This window comes from Mytilus galloprovincialis, chromosome 4, assembly GCF_965363235.1.
Source record: "Mytilus galloprovincialis chromosome 4, xbMytGall1.hap1.1, whole genome shotgun sequence".
Taxonomy (NCBI): Eukaryota; Metazoa; Mollusca; class Bivalvia; order Mytilida; family Mytilidae; genus Mytilus; species Mytilus galloprovincialis.
This window is the reverse complement of record NC_134841.1, coordinates 39,342,289-39,360,773: the sequence shown is the minus strand read 5'-3', so window position 1 is coordinate 39,360,773 and position 18,485 is coordinate 39,342,289. Positions and strand designations below refer to the sequence as shown.

The following is an 18,485-nucleotide window of genomic DNA, read 5'->3' as shown; positions in this document are numbered from 1 at the left end:
TCATAACTTGACGTCCATCCTCGTTGTCTGTCTGTCATTGTAAACTTAATTTGAAAACATCTTCTCTGAAACAACTGGCCAAATGTGACAAAACTTTACTTAAATGTTCCTTGGGATATCTAATCAAAACTGTATCTAGGAATTCAAGCCATCAACATTTATGGCCACTGTTGCTGAAAATGTAATAAAGGAGTGAAATAGAAGTGACCAGTCGAGGGTTGCATGTCTTGTGTGAAATTGAAAAAATTTCATAAACCAAGAAATTCAAGACATGCCAATTTGGAGTTATTGCCCCTGAAATTTCAAATTTTAATTAATTCAAAATATCAAATTTTAATAAATTCAAAGTGTTTGACCTATTACAGCTTAAACACTAAATTAAATACAACCAGTAAGTCAAGGTCTATCTAATTCTTGTGTGAAATTTTGAGAAACATGAATGTTCATTTTCGAATAACTACCTCTGTAGATGTCTTTTTTGTTGTTGCAAATTTTGCAGTTAGGGTTATAATATTGAAAACTATAACAGACAGAGAGAAATTGTAAAAGCAAAAAGAGTTCAGCAAATTAAGATCTACAAATTAGTCAACATTGACCCATTTGTCCCATTTTGGAGTTATTGTCCCTGAAATACTAATTTTACTTATATTTTCGTATTATGTACTGTATATAGCAGATAGAGAGAAATTGTGAAAGCAAAAGTGTACAACAAAATATGATCTATGAATTTGATGGGAAAATTTACAAACAAGTAATAGGTACGGCAATTGGTGCAGTTCCTTCACCGGAAATCTGTGACATACTTATGTTTGAAATAATGAATCAAATTATTTCTGCATTTCAATATAAAGACAAAATATTCTATCATGGCAGATATAGAGACGATGGATTCATAATATATGATGGAACATCAGATGAAATTATAGATTTTTTTCGTCTAGCAAATGATTATAACCCCTTATTAAAGTTCACCTATGAAATCAAAAACGATAAAATGTCGTTCTTGGATGTTGATGTAATTAAAGGTCAAAGATTTACAACATATGGCATTCTTGACCTCGAAATACATTTTAAAGAAACAAATTCTTATCTGTTTCTGCACAGAAATAGCTGTCACTCACAGCATGTATTCAGAGGATTTATTAAAGGTGAAGCAATACGGCAAATTAGAAATACAAGTGATCATAACAAATTAATAAACAATCTAACTAATTTCAAAGTGAAATTATTAGATAGGGGTTATGATAACGTGGAAATAGATGATAGTATTACTGATGCTTTATCAATTGACCGTACTGATTTATTACAACAAAACAAATCTAAAGAGAAGCAAAGTATTCCGTTAGTTTTAATAACTAAATATAATCCATATATACGTAAAATAAAGAAACGTATAATGAAACACTGGCATTTATTACAGTTCGACGAAGACTGTGTACAAATATTCTATACAGCACCAATAGTTGCGTATAGCAAACATAAAAGTATTGGAGATATGCTTAGTAGATCAAAGTTAAAGACTTTAACATTAAATTGACAGTTGGACCCCTGATGATGGTAGATCTGTCATAATAACTAGATATATTGAAGAAGAATTAAAATATAAATATATCAATATGATAATTTTCATATTAGATTATATTCAAATAATGCATCTTAAAATGACCATCCCAAGCTTAACTACCGAAACACGAAATTGATATTTGTGTCGGGTCCTATCAGCAATATGGGATGCGTGGTTGCATGGGTGTTTTATTATAACAAAAACTAAATATAATCCATATATACGTAAAATAAAGAAACGTATAATGAAACACTGGCATTTATTACAGTACGACGAAGACTGTGTACAAATATTCAATACAGCACCAATAGTTGCGTATAGCAAACATAAAAGTATTGGAGATATGCTTAGTAGATCAAAGTTAAAGACTTTAACATTAAATTGACAGTTGGACCCCTGATGATGGTAGATCTGTCATAATAACTAGATATATTGAAGAAGAATAAAAATATAAATATATCAATATAAATATGAATAATTTTCATATTTGATTATATTCAAATAATGCATCTTAAAATGACCATCCCAAGCTTAACTACCGAAACACGAAATTGATATTTGTGTCGGGTCCTATCTGCAATATGGGATGCGTGGTTGCATGGGTGTTTTATTATAACAAAAAGAGTTAACTTAACCGATGAAGCTTTTTGGTCCAGTACAAAACATGAAATCGCAATAAAATTGCCGTACAATTTACGGCTAAACGTGAAGCAACCATGCACTAGAGAATCTCTGACACTATATATAGTAAATTATAGTCCCAGAATCAATCAAGTAATCAAAAGAAAAAAATCTGAGCGTAAATATAGTTTATTCTTTTGTATTTTCTTAGGGGCACTAGCTGTCAAATTCATGGTCACCGATTTGACTCAAATTCTCATATTTGATTTATAACAATGTAAAACATTTATCCAAACTATCAAAAGTCTAAAATAAACAGTTTACAGAACATGGGGTAGATAATATATAGGTTCGTTTCGTGTGTATTTTAGTCCAGATGCCATCTAATTAACTATCGATTTGACCTTAGATGACCATATAAGTGATGTAAACATAAATAAAGATATGAATAGATTAAACCAACACGTGCAATTGGATTTTTATAGGTCTGTTTGAAATTTTTTTATAGATTAAAAATAGATGTTTCTCATTGTTTTTAACCGTATAAGAATGATTTTAAGTGCATCGAATCAGTAATTAAATGATTTACCGTAGTTTCACTTTCATTGTTGACATTCTTTTTCTTTAAATAACCAGTACACGTACAATGCATGCGTTGTCAATCTCTAGCAAGGGGTTAAATTGAAGTTCACATGAATACGGATTTAAAGAGGTCGACTCATTCACTTGCAAGTGAATAACTAATTATCAATGTTTCTTAGCGTAATTTGACAAAATTGAACCTTTCTGGCTGCAAAAAGCGAATTGTTATTTCACTATTTCACTTTCATTATTGATTGAACAGAAAAAAATCAAACTTTAGATTTTTTATAAATCTCGTAGCTAGTGCCCCTTTAAATTCCACTCATTGACAACATTGATTTCATTTCTGTATCGTGCTTAAATTTTTATTAATACACTCTTAGATATAGGAAGATGTGGTATGAGTGCCAGTGAGACAACTCTCCATCCAAGGCACAATTTATAAAAGTAAACTGCACGAGTCAAACACTACCCAAGTAGTTTTAAGTTAACGTAAAGGATTTTGTCTAGTTGAAAAAGGTACAAAATTATTATGTCTGAAGCTGTCAAAGAGAATTATAGACCCCTTGACATAAAGTTATCCATATTTTGAGTGAAAGGTGAGAGATTTTTCAATAATGCCCCCCCCCCCCCCCCCCACCCCAAAAAGAGTAAAAAAACACTATTTTTATTTTATCTACGTGAGGGGATCGGGTGTCACAGTGTGCTCCTTTTCCCAAATTTCTCTTTTCTTTTATTGTCTAGCAAGACTCATTTTTGGATTATAACTAAGCTAAATTTCATGCAGTTAGACCTGCAATTGTAAAGGCCTTTTTCAACTACACTTGCTTTGAACATCTTTTCCACCTGTACACAGCTGTAGCGAATCGAATAAGTTTGTAAAACTAATTCTCCGATCAATTATATATAATTATCTTTTATTTCCCATTTTCCTTGTGGTTTCAATTTTTTAGAGTCCCTCAGTCCTGGTATCTATGATGAGTTTATTTTCATAAGATTATATCATTCTTGGACGTTCATAATGTCAAATTCCGAAAACTGCAAAATTTATCAAATATTTCAGCCATGATCTTAAAATTGAAAATCAGTGATCAGATTACACGCGCCCCCTTGGTGCTACTGAAGATGATGTTACACGCACTTCCGAACGCACATTATATGACATGCGCATTACAATGGCCGGACAAATAGCCCTGGCACTATTCGTCCGGCTAGCCGGACAAATAGCCACTCCGTAAAAACCAACGATCTAATCTATACAACGAGAAAAACGTATGAACCACATAAACAGACAACCACTGAACATCAAATTCCTAACTGAGAACAGGTGCAAACAATTGCAGCGGGATTAAACGTTTTCAAGGTACCAAACCTTCTCCCTTTTCTGAATTATATATGTGTACCCGTATATAATTATAAACAATTCCATAACTTGTTTCTGAATTTTTAAGTGATAGCTAACAGCGTTTCTTCAGTTTTGCATTGAATTAATTCTTTGAAACTTAACTCCGAAAGATAAACTTCTCTTCCTAAAATCCAATAACTAATATTTCTAGTAGTTAATAATTAATAAAGCCAAAAGAGATCCTTCATTAGACATTCACTGAGGCTCTACAAAGTCATAATAGTTTACATAATAAATGCCATGAGTAAATCAAGTTTCATTTTGCAAAATTTGGTCAAACAAAATGCTCTCAAATATCTAGCAAAGCATTGTAACATTAGCTATTAAATGTCATAGCTGAGCAATGCTTTCATCTGTTTATTGATGCCTGTGTATTGATTAACCGTTTTCTCGGTCAGGACAGTTGATTGATTTGAAATTAACAGTGAAAACAACAAGGGATGCTGGGTATGATTATTTTGATATCCCTAATAATGGATTGACCTAATAATTCATCTACAGATTAGACGGATTAACGGGAGATTAAAAGGTAAGTTTAGTTACGTCATCCTGGAATATTTGTTGACATATATATCGGAATGTGAACTACAGGTTTAATTACTAAATCGATCTCTTTAATTACAGAATTTGTAGCAGAAAAGTATAATCAATATTCTTCTTCTGTTATTTTACACAATGATATGGTTTGTTTGTAAATTTGACATTTACTATGCACCTTTGTTATGCCTGTAACCATACCAAGATAAGGGAAAACCAAACGGTAAAATGCATGACACAAAGTGGAAAAGGGGGGGGGGATAATTGCAGGATATCATCCCATGCAACTTGAAGTAAAGTTGACATTTACTACTACTCTGTGCCTTTGTTATGCCTGTAACCGTATCGAAATCATGAGGGGAAACCAAACGGTAATATGTATGACATAAAGGAAAACGGGGGCTAATTACAGGATATCATCACATGCAACTTGAAATAAAGTTGACATTTACTAATACTCTGTGCCTTTATTAGCCTGTAATCGTATTAAAGTAGAGGAAAAACAACCGATGATATACATGACATACAGGGAAAAAAGGGGGGATAATTGCCGGATATCATCCCATGCAACTTGAAATAAATTTGACATTTACTATATATCTTTGTAATGCCAGTTATCGTATCAAGAAAGAAAAAACCAACCGACAAAAGGGAAAAGAGGATCATAGAGATAATTGTCGGATATCTGATTTTGGAAGTGACATTTACATAATTGCTACTTTGAAATGCTTATAACCGTACCAAGCTGGAGGAAAACTAACCGTGGTGACATGGAAAGGGGGTGTCATTGTTGGATATCCTCAGCTTAAACTTAAACCGTATCGACCTGTTCATCTCCATTATAAAATGTTACTTGCTGTATGTAACTGTCATTGTACATCTTAATGTCAAGGGTTGGTTTTGCAGTTTTTACTGAATAATCATCATGGCTTAATTTAATCATGTTTAACATGTTTTTCGGGCACCGACTGTCCGCACTCTCAAAGCATTCGTATTTTTTTTTTTTTTTTATAATTTTGATTTATAGTAAAAAAAAACAAAGGATATGGGGTATTCATCCATGAGAAAAAACATCAGTACATGCACATAAAAAATCACACAATAAGCAAAAAATAGCGCATTTATTGCTGTTATTCATATCAAAGTCACAGTAAAGATTTCTATACGGAGCAAAACAACTGACATCACTGCACGTTTTAAACGGCATCTGTAATCCGCTCCAGGGAAACTACAGGTTGTCATACGATAGTGGTACCTTTTCTTAGATATTTACCCTTTGTATGAACATTGAGTTTATCGAATAATACAGGTAGGTACATTAAAAACGTATATCATCATAAAACATGTAGAACTGAAGATGACACGAACAAAACTTTTTGACGACGTAATTTCATGAAAATACATAGCTTTAAAATTAAAGAAATAAGAAGATTCTTTCCATCTTAGACATTGTCATTGTTTATTCAATACAAGTCGTCACACTCTTTTGACTGACTGTCAGTCACAAAGGAAATACACCACTTACATATGCTTCATTACTCATTTTAATGAAAGCACTTTTAATCTAAATTTTGAAATTATAAATTTTGCTAATGAATAAACTAGTGATTCACTTTATCATGATAACAGGCTGACTTTCATTGCCAAATGTTAATCTGAATACGGAGTCTGTCTTAGTATGCTTGTTTTGTAGTTGTTGGTCAAGTTATCCTAAGATTGTTTTGGCTTAGTCGCTTTTTTTCTCTTGTTATAATCTATATTTCATTTGCATCAATAAACTTATGGTCTATGGAGTTTTACCTGTATTTTAGTATAATATTTTGCTTCGTACATTTTTTTTTTTTTGACAAATGATTTGAGATGACACACGTTTTCGCCTGTTTGAGTATTGTACTGTTATCTCAATATTTCTTTTATGTTTTATTTAAATCAATAACGTAAATTGTAACATCTAGTGAACTATCGGTTCCCGATTGTACGAGCTGCCTAGCTGCAAGCGTTTTGATACTGACATTATTAATCAATACATTATTTTTGTAAATTAAAACTTGGGCTAGCACCCTCAGAATATTTTGATTTGTCTTTTCAGTTTTTTTTAGTTTTGATGCCCCGTTGTTGCTTTCCATATATGCATGGTATCAGAAACATTTGAACCTGAGCGTACCTGCTTGAGGCCTCTCAAAAACACTTTTTAATGCTCTCTGATTATGGTTATCATTCAGTACCTACTGGTACTGATGGCTGGTATACCCCCACTGACACCATCTACCCAGTAGCAAGTGCTTTGTCAAATTTGAAGCATTTATATTATACAAGAAAAATAAAAGGATATAGGGTATCTATATCTATTCAGGAAACAATACAGTACATCCACTACAAATACAAACCAAAAAGAAAAACACACAAAAAGCAAAGGAACAGCGCTTTTACTGCTGTTCTTCATCTTAAAGACATAGTGAGTACATCCATGTATTGAACAATCTAAGGCTGACACATGTATAAGTCTTAAGAAAAACTATCTTTGGCTATATTGGAAATTAAATTGACTCATTTTTTGTTTTAGTTATACGAAACATAACCTTTTGCATTAATAATTCCAATAAAAAGAAGTAAACATATACTTAAGATTAAGATTAATCAATTACACTATCATAACTCATTCGAGTATATAAAAAATTCTACTTGTGATGTCATGTCTTGAAACGAGTTTATACATACACGACCACGACCGTAATAAACCTTTTTGTTGCTATTACATTCACCAAAAGAGGAACATAAAACCATGAAATTATTTTAAAAAGTAACAATAGTATACTCATAGTCATATAAATAGTTTAATTACAAATTCTACCATACAATAGAAAATCTTTCAAAAATGACTTCTTACTATTAAAATAATAAAATATAAATGAACCAATCCTAAAACCTATTTATTTCGATGTTAGACCTTCAGGTTGTTTGCTTCATTTGATTATAAATACCTGCAACAAAATTCACAACAAAAGTGAAACATAATATACTCAAACGAACTGAACGGAACGTAAAGTCGTATGCTATGCATGTTAACGTCAATAAACAATACATCAATACCAATAATATCTTAATCTTTTTTTCGTGTTAAAACTGCTTTGAGAATAGAGAATTACATGGTTTTATTCAAACGACTAAGATTACATATTTAATTCATAATGTTTCTATATATAGTTATTGTGACAGGAAAAAGATGACAACAATGTTCACTCGAGCTGCTGCATGTAATTAAAAAAATGCTGTAAAAAGATACGAAATACTGTAATAATTAACTTAAGTTTTAAATATGCGTCTGTCACATTTGTGAATTAATTAAAAAGAATGAATGCATTTAAAAGTCCTTCCAGTCTGAGTAAAGATGCAAATTCCAAATTAAAAAAACAAGAGGTTCGAAAAATTTATAAGGGACAGTCATGCTCATGTGTCGAAAATAAACAGACAACGCCATGGCTAAAACAAGAAAAAGACCAATTATAGACGAACAATAGTACACAAAACACAACATAGAAAACTAAAGACTGAGCAACACGAACCCCACCAAAAATGAAAGTGGTATCAGGTGCTCCAGAAGGATAAGCAGATCCCTCTCCTCTTGTGGCATTTGTCGTTAATACATTACTTCATTGTTCTGCTATTTCAGAATGAGGAGATACGGTATGATTACCAATGAAACAACAATTCACCAGCTGTTTTCTCCTCTTTTGTCGAGTTGTTGTCTCGTTGACACATTTCATATTTTCATTTTCAATTGTATACGGTATATGTTGCATACATGTTTACGCTTATGGCTGACATATCTGAGTTAATAAAGAGGTACCACTAGTAGAGCATCTGTTTATCCTCCAGAAGCACCTTAAATTTTGATTAACCAGAGTTTGGGTTGGGTTCGCTCATTCTTAAGTTTTTACTTGGTTTTACTTGTGTGTTGCCTGTGTTATCCACATATTAGATTTTAGACTTAAGTTTTTACTTGGTTTTACTTGTGTGTTGCCTGTGTTATCCACATATTAGATTTTAGACTTAAGTTTTTACTTGGTTTTACCTGTGTGTTGCCTGTGTTATCCACATATTAGATTTTAGACTTAAGTTTTTACTTGGTTTTACTTGTGTGTTGCCTGTGTTATCCACATATTAGATTTAAGACTTAAGTTTTGACTTGGTTTTACTTGTGTGTTGCCTGTGTTATCCACATATTACATTTTAGACTTAAGTTTTTACTATGTTTCACTTGTGTGTTGCCTGTGTTATCCACATATTAGATTTTAGACTTAAGTTTTTACTTGGTTTTACTTGGTTTTACTTGTGTGTTGCCTGTGTTATCCACATATTAGATTTTAGACTTACGTTTTTACTGGGTTTTACTTGTGTGTTGCCTGTGTTATCCACATATTAGATTTTAGACTTAAGTTTTTACTTGGTTTTACTTGTGTGTTGCCTGTGTTATCCACATATTAGATTTTAGACTTACGTTTTTACTGGGTTTTACTTGTGTGTTGCCTGTGTTATCCACATATTAGATTTTAGACTTAAGTTTTTACTTGGTTTTACTTGTGTGTTGCCTGTGTTATCCACATATTAGATTTTAGACTTAAGTTTTTACTTGGTTTTACTTGTGTGTTGCCTGTGTTATCCACATATTAGATTTTAGACTTAAGTTTTTACTTGGTTTTACTTGTGTGTTGCCTGTGTTATCCACATATTAGATTTTAGACTTAAGTTTTTACTTGGTTTTACTTGTGTGTTGCCTGTGTTATCCACATATTAGACTTTAGACTTAAGTTTTTACTTGGTTTTACTTGTGTGTTGCCTGTGTTATCCACATATTAGATTTTAGACTTCAATTTTTACTTGGTTTTACTTGTGTGTTGCCTGTGTTATCCACATATTAGATTTAAGACTTAAGTTTTTACTTGGTTTTACTTGTGTTATCCACATATTAGATTTTAGACTTAAGTATTTACTTGTTTTTACTTGTGTGTTGCCTGTGTTATCCACATATTAGATTTTAGACTTAAGTTTTTACTTGGTTTTACTTGTGTGTTGCCTGTGTTATCCACGTATTAGAATTAGCATTGGTATCTTCCACCTCCTTATTCCAACATTTTACAGAAATTTCAGAACCTACCAACTTAGATGACACATTGTCGCTATCCAAACCTATCAACTTAGATAACACATCGTCGCTATCCAAACCTATCAACTTAGATGACACATCGTCACTATCCAAGGCTTACGATCCAGTAGAGAGGAGGGGACTAGATCGTAAACCTTGGCTAGCCGGAAGATGAAGATGACATTACTACATACAAAACAAGGATCTGACAACACACTTTGTTACTTTCAGTTCATCATTGAATCAAATGTTAGTCTTCAAATTTTGTAATGTAGAACTAAGTGAAGCGCGTCCGCAGGATTTTGCACAAAACTCAGAGTAAAAAAAATCACTGTTCCGATGTCCACCATCGCTTCTCACATTTTATTTGTAAAAAGACTGCAATATTTTATGGTAATTTAGTCCTTTTCATAAATATCTGACTAAAATGCCGTGAGCGCTCTCACACTACAGTTTCCCAATATGATTTACCCTTCTAAATAACTTCTATAAAAAAAGTTGATTGACAATTTTATCGGAACTCATCCAATTCATATGAACCTTTGATATAGATTTATATAAATTTAAAAAAGAAATCTGACAAGAAAATGTATGTAAGAGTATCCCTTTTAATACGGTAAGGACAGACAGGCGGACACCCGGTATAGACAGTTTAAAAGCCCCGCTCCGTATTTCAGCGGAGTAAAGTTCAATAATTTGATAGTTATGTATACATATGCCAGTTTTGAATTTTTTTTTTATCTATATTCTATTATTGTAATTTTTTTACAAAAAGTGACATAATTGATTTTTAAATATTCGGTCGATTATTGAAGACAAGAATTCCGGGAAGACTGTTGCAAATGTATTCCAAATAATTTAATACCATTATGATATAAAAACGTAAACTCATAAAACACAATTTATCTAACAACAAAAAATAAAAAAAAAATAAGTTGAAGAAAAACCAAATAATATAGAAGTTCCGCAGAAAACCCATATTTGTAATTTCCCATCTCCTGCGGATAATAAAATGAACTTGACGTGATAACGGCATTAATTATTTACCATACTTTTAGAATTATTGAAAGATTTTAATACAGCATAGCATGTCAATAGCTTTCAGTATGTTCTAACTGAATTAACTTAGGATGGTGTGAAAGTCAAATTAAATGAACCGAGTGTACATGTAGTAGACTCGATCGTAAACATGTAAACGTTTTGCATATTACTTTTTCAATTGTAATTGTGATTATGCATCGATTTCAGATAGATGAACAAAATGTAAGGAAAGATGATTGTTCCCTGTCAACTATGATTCAGGCACCCGTTAGTAAGTAATTTTTATATTTTTATTTTCTTACATTACCGACTTTATTGATAAACAATTATTCAATACTTGTATACATACTGATCGCGACCTCAATACATTCGATTGAGTATATTAAGTAAATTTTGCATTCATTTTAAATAACTATTTAAACATAGAGACTAAAGTTACTGACAGTTTTGAAAGGAGAAGTAACGCGATATTTTTTTACTATCGGATTAGTTTTTTATCAAATTCCATTCGCAATATATTAATAATAAAGTTAAAAAAACATGGCAATGCAGTAACTTGATATTTTAGAGTTAACCCGTATGCATTTTGAAAGTTAAAGTACATGTGACTAACAATAATGACACATTTGCTCCCGGATTTAGATAAAGTTCATTGATAGTGCACAAAGAAAAAAAACTATTTAGTCATTAATTTTATCAATATTGATTCCGAAAGGTATTATCTACATATATGCATCTGTATCATTGGAACTGGTATCAGAATAACATAAGATATGATAAAAACTGTGTATGGTCATAATTTTTTTTTAGAACTAGTGATTTTTTTTTGGGGGGGGGGGCTTTTTAAAATGCAATGTCACTGGTTATATTCATGATAATCATTAATTGATGTGTGCTTAGTATTCTTGTAATTGTTTCATATTTGTTAGTAATGTTCATGGAATTCTAAATTCCTTTATACATGTACTATTGGTTTTAAATGAAAGACGTATTTAGGAATATCATTTCCATGTGAAGGAATATTACAATATAAGTCATTAGAACGTAACAAATGGTATAGAGTAAATGTTCCAATATATATATGATCTATAGAAATATAGAAAAAAAAACATATTATGTTTATCACTATTTTCGCTGGCAGGAACTTTTGTTAGACTGAACAAATAGAATGAAATTCAAAACAGTGTAGCTGTGGCCATTGATTGACACATTAAAATCATCCATTGACTGGGACAATTTAGGTGAACGTTTGTATGTAACGACCAATGCTCACTATGTACTTTTTAAAGACACTTAAACTATGGGGTCACCAAAGGTTCTCAACACCTAAATAAAGTAATTCGAAAAATTAATCAGAAATAACAAGATATTTTGATTTATATCAATTATATAAATCAAAACACAAAGGTTATTCCTCATTAATTTTTCGAATTATTTTATAATTAAAGGCGTTAAGAAACCTTTGGTGACCCCATAGTTTAAATGTCTATCGTAGGTACGTCGTGAACAGTGGTCGTTACAGACAAACGTTCACGTAAATTGTCCCAGTCAATGGATGATTTTAATGTGTCAATCAATGGCCACAGCTACACTGTTTTGAATTTCATTCTATATGTTGACAGAACAGTAGCAATAATAATTTTCTTCTTCTTCTTCTTCTTCTTCGAGTTCTTCGAGTGAAATTCTATGGAATAAAAAAAGAAACAAGGTATATAAAAGTTAATAATCGGATACGAAGTTTTCCGTATGCAATCTCTAGTTATCTCCCTTATCGTAGGAAAATGAATAAAACTAATCGTATAAACGTCCCAGTTGCTATTATCACCACAACAAAGAAAACATTTCTTTTTTTATAAATAAATGCCATTAAAGGTAAATATCTCAATACAATAACTATATTTCATGGATGTTCAAGACGCAACATTTGAAACTATTTGTTTTCTCCGGCTACTTAATTATTATTAACACATAGGCAAATTTACCAATTTTCAGGTCAACTACTGCCACATAAACTGTTACTAAAACTACACTCCTCGCTAAAACATCAAATCTTAGCCGTTTTTTGGCACATCGTTTTGGGAATTTTAGGTCCTCAATGCTTTTCAACTTTGCACTTGTTTGTAATTTGGCTTTCAATTTAATTTGATCTGAGCGTTACTGATGAGTCTTATGTATACGAAACGCGCGTCTGCCGATCAAATTATAAGCCTGGTACCTTTTATAACTATTAGCAAAAGCACCTTTAAGTTTTCAAGTTTTCAAAATATGTCTGCTGGTACAGCGCGCCCAAAATCGAATATGTCCACCAAGGCAAAAAAAAAAAAAAAAAGAACATAGGGGCAAAATGCAAGTATGATGACACAAGATGAGGAAACGTGTTCTTTAGATCCATTTTTTTATGTACGTGTCGAATGTGTAGCATTTGGGCTGTACGAAATTCATGCAGAGGTGAGTTCCATATACGTTTTTCAACAATTTGTTTCTGTCGAATATCTTTTATGAAACTGATATCAGTTTCTCTTTAGAAATCCTTATACTTAAAAAGTAATGGTTTTAAAACAGTAGATATATATATGTAGAATCTGCTACTAAAATAACAGAAAAATATTCAAACTATTTACTACCAACCAGTACGTGATGGTAAATGTATAACTTGTCAAGTGATGATTTCAGCGAGTATAGATACTTGTCATACTTCTTAATAAACCCCTTTAAAAAGAGTGCATATCTTCTGAAATCACTATGTATATTAGAACACGATCTGGCATATCGTATTAACTGAGATAGATAAATACCGCACACTGGACAGATATTGGAAAATGAGTATCTTTGAGATAGTTTGAAGCAGTCAGTTATTGCCAATTTCTATATAGATATGAAACAGAGCTTCTTGTCCCCTGTGGTATACTAGTACTTAGTAATAGTATGCAGATATGGAATACGTAAGAACTCGAATGGTCATTTACGGTGAAATGGGCATATATCAATAAATCTGAAAATCTAAATATCGGTACAAACTAAACCGTTTCAGTTCTAGTGTTAGAAGCGCTTATCTGGATTTATGAGGGTAAGCTCAAAGCCGAATACATGTCATGATTTGAAAATGAAGATGCATATGAACCGAAACAGGTAAACGGAAAATTTCAGAAAGGTAGTCAGTATCGAAGTAATGACTACTGAGCTGATGATACCATCGGGTTAGGGACTGATAGTTCAGTGGCGTAGCTGGGTCATTTTTACGTGTACTCCCGAACATTGGTGAGCGATATAAGGGGTGCCAACCGCTCAATGTTAAAGCACCTCCTGGGAGTGGGTTCGAAAGGGACGAAGCCCCCGAAAGCTATGGAGAATGGGACTTTTGACTTTAAGATGGGTGGAAGACTTGATATAGCACGTCATATATCTAAATAATTTAACTATATTGCATTAAATTTAAAATTGGCCGAAGTCCGTGTACTTTAAAAGCTAACCTGTGTGTTTAAGAATATTCAATGCAATTCTTGAGGTCTATACAGTGGCGTAGCTGGGTCATTTTTACGTGTACGTGTACGCCCGAACCTTGGCGAGGGATATGAGGGGTGCCAACCGCTCAATGTTAAAGCACCTGCTGTAAGTGGGTTCGAAAGGGACGAAGCCCCCAAAAGCTATCGAGAATAAGATACCATAATGATTTCTGTCAGTAAAAAATCATTGATAGCAACATACTTTTGAATCTAAATGGTTTATTTGTTTTGGTTAAATTTTGTAATATGTTAGCTTATTCATCGTGTTAAACTGGAACCTAGCCTAATGGTCAGTGGTTTAAGAGAAAACGTCCAAACCGATATTACTTTTAAATAAGTTTAAAGAGTGCCGTGAGTCAGCATACAATCGACAAAAGCACCTTTTAATGAACACGAAAAAAGTACTGGAACACCTAGGATTTCTTCCCACAAAAAGTGAATCAATGTATCATTCCTTTAAAGGGATTTAAAAACAAATCTAAAATTTTCTTTTGATATTTTTTTCTTGATCTGGAATATTTCACGACAATCTATGAAGGTTTGTAAATTGAGCATGTAAAACATTTTGCTTGAAGAAGAGTCCGGCTATCTGTCTATCAGAAAAGAACAGAAAATGAATGAAAACAAATGCTTTCAAAATTTTAGCTTTAGACATTAGTCATAGAAAAACCTCTTCGGCATTTTCATAAAATTCGATGAAGGTTCGACAAGTAGTTAATATAATTGAGAAATAACAAAATGTTCGCCCAAACTGCGACCACTTATTAATTGCAGAAAGAAGTACATTTTGTCCTTAAAATGCGAGAAAATTAAAGATATAATTGCATTATTATTATTGCTCTGAATACTCTTTTGATCATAAACAGTTTTTATGCAACTTTCGTAAAATTTCACGGAGATTCATTCAAAAGACTTTATCCACATTCGAAACCTTAATATTGACGCCGCTTTGTCTCGCGTTTGGGACATAAATCACAGGCTCGACAAAAATACAAACAGCAGATAGTGAATTGCTTTAAATATAAGAATAGTACGTAAAATTCATAGTAGATTCAGACTTTTACAAAAGATTCGAACAAATATATTAAATGATCTATTTGAGTAAATTAAGTCCCTTTTTTATTCAAAATTACAATCCATTGAAAAAAGAAGCACAAGGATGATGTTCTTTTGACCTTTCTTATTCTAATTTCTATGTCGATTATTTGTTTTATTTTCAAAATTAAAGTGTACGCCCAGGCGTTTTGACGTAAACGTAGCTCTACGCGCATGTAGTTCAAACGAATGACGTATCGACCAGTGCTGTTAATAAACTAAAACAATTTATAAATTAAGTGTGCGTCCAAAGCTCTTTTCACGATTTACCTCCTCATGAAATAAACGTGTTTTCCCTTTTAACCGTTTAAAACGTTTCTGTCCTATTATTTACGTGGAATAAAATCGCTTAACAGAATGATCAATGAATTTGTACGTCCAGTGGCACATATGTCATACGTACATGTATATATGTATACTGTATTGTTTATTATATTTGTAAAATAATAATATTATAATGATATTATATTATGCTCCTTGTGAGCTCATTTTATTGAAATAAAGCATCTTTTTCTTCTTCTTCTTCTTCTTCTTCTTCTTCTTCTTCTTCTTCTTCTTCTTCTTCTTCTTCTTCTTCTTCTTCTTCTTCTTCTTCTTCTTCTTCTTCTTCTTCTTCTTCTTCTTCTTCTTCTTCTTCTTCTTCTTCTTCTTCTTCTTCTTCTTCTTCTTCTTCTTCTTCTTCTTCTTCTTCTATATGATCTGGACAAACTAGATTGGAAACCTGGACTACTTTATATATTTTACAAACTTGTCTCCTGTAGCTTTCTGAACTTATAACCTGTAGTGATGCGTGTGTTAATTGCGTTAACTATGGTTAATGAGATGGTTTATATTTTACAATAATGGTCAGTTAGTATTTTACATTTGTGTTCAAGCTTTCTTTAATCTCCATGTTTCGATTCAACATGCATTTTTGTCAAAGGTTTTCTTCAAAACGAAAAACAAAATGCATGGTTCAAAGCAGATTTTAACACACTTTGATAGAATTGTTCACACCTTCAATACGATTTGACTGATTTCCCATGTGTATTTATTTTAAAACTTTTGAACTAATATAGTCATTCATTAACGGTATTGGCGCTACTTTTTTTCAATTACTATTCTAAATATAACCAATATTTTATTGCGTTAATTAAATGGAGGTTATTTTCAACTCAAAGAACACACATACATCATGACAACGTGATTGTTGTGGCCCTTGTGGGAAAATTCATGATTGGAAAAAAGGCACAAATACCTATATATTCCAGCATTTGACAAATCTTTGAATAAAAGAACAATCAGTATCGAAACTTCTCGGCTTTCGGTCGTTATATTACGCTACAACAAAGGCGAAAAGAATCGAAGACGGAAAGGGCTTGAATTATTCGAGTAAGAAATTTCAGTTTGATATTTACATGTAGCACTGGTTTGAGTGGAATTCAAAACCAAATCTTAAACACTGGATAATAAGCAAATAACAATCAATGATCATTAACAGACATTTCGCGAATTTGGAACAATTTCTATATTAGCTGACCAGAAAATAGGATGACTTTAATATTAAGGCCAATAAACTACAAATGTACAACAAAATTCAAAACATACTGAAATTAGTCAGAAATAAAGTTCCTATATAAGTTTGGACGCTATTGACGTAATAATTATGTTAAATGGAATAGACTATATGTGGTTTTTGGAAATACTGATTTACTTGATAGAACAGTTTTGTTTTTTTCTTTTCGTCTCTTTTTTTGTATTCTTTTTAAATGTTCGGATAGTTAAATCTGTTGCATTTTCCATTCTAATGAAACAAAATATTTGTCTCTTAATTTGATTCCATTCACTAATTTTACTGTTTTAATGGATGCCAATGAACTCTATTTCATAGTGTTGTCTGTTGTCAAAAGAAATGTAATCCCAAGCAGCTAACAATGGTTATAATCTTCATAAGGTCAAATGATTTCTTTTAGAACAATGGTTTCCTTTATTTCTATTTGATTTCTCTATACAATGTGAAATAATACTTGTTTAGGGAATATTTTATTGACTGCATTTAACATGTTTGGCATACACGTGTAGTTATTTTAATCTATGCAAATCTGTTTTCGTTTGGAAATAAAATATTTATAAATCCATTTTATGAGATAATAAAAAGTCAATCAATTGAATCTAAAATTTCAAAACCAATTCATGGAAACTTTATTTCCTTTTCCCGGAATATTGGATTCCATGCTTTGCTTAGCCAATAAATCAATATGGCGGTATTTACGTTTCTGATTGTGAGATATGACAGACTTGTAATAGATTAATACTAGAGCAATGTTTAATGAATGGATGGCTTCCATCAAAGTAGTGAATATCAAATTTCATACTATATTTGCATGCATTATGACAGTTGGTTTGAAGCAGACGAGCATGGTCACTCATTTTCTTACGCGTTGGGTATTATAACTCATTCTTCATGAAGTTTCCTTGGAAAAGATGTGGTCAAATATTCCAGGAGATGAGACTGAAATCTGTAAGTCCTTTTATATATCCACAGTTTAATTATAAAATGAAATGCAATCAATGGAGTAGAATTTTGGAATGTATTTTAACGAAAGTGCATCACAGCCATTAGCTTTTTTTAGACAGTATACATCAGTAATTTCTTTAAATGTACATAGCAAACATTTTCAGACTATTCACAATACTTAGTCTTTGCCTTCAGTGCATGTTTCACGTAAATTCAATTGTTAATCCCCTTTATTATTATTTGATGATGGACGTTTACCTATATATGGTCTCTGAAGATTGTGTAGTAATTGCAAAAGGTTTAAATGAGTTGGAACGTTTTCTTTTGCTTTGACATAGCTTGCTATTTATAGATGATTTTATTCAATAATTTGCATTTATCCCAACTGATAAGACAGAAGCAAGTGTTATAATAGTCGCTGACGGTTTGTTCAAAATACGTCAAACGTTATGATATTGTATTCTCATAATGGTACGAATTCCTTCTTTTGATAAATA

The 18,485-nt window shown here is 31.8% G+C and overlaps 1 protein-coding gene across 6 annotated transcripts in view; it reads left to right on the top strand.

Annotated features, from left to right (window-relative positions):
- The first annotated feature begins 4,593 nt into the window (after nt 1-4,593).
- LOC143072107 (ankyrin repeat and death domain-containing protein 1A-like) overlaps nt 4,594-18,485 on the top strand; it is a 56,908-nt gene continuing 43,016 nt past the window's right edge. Inside the window, exons 1-2 of one of the 6 annotated variants that reach the window (XM_076246909.1) lie at nt 4,594-4,701; nt 11,101-11,164. In XM_076246909.1, coding sequence (XP_076103024.1) covers nt 11,146-11,164 — 19 coding nt within the window. In that variant the 5' untranslated portion in view covers nt 4,594-4,701; nt 11,101-11,145. Of the gene's footprint in view, nt 4,702-11,046; nt 11,165-17,797; nt 17,992-18,485 lie in introns of those variants that run through there. The other 5 variants (XM_076246910.1, XM_076246901.1, XM_076246902.1 and 2 more) reach the window with 5 other exon arrangements.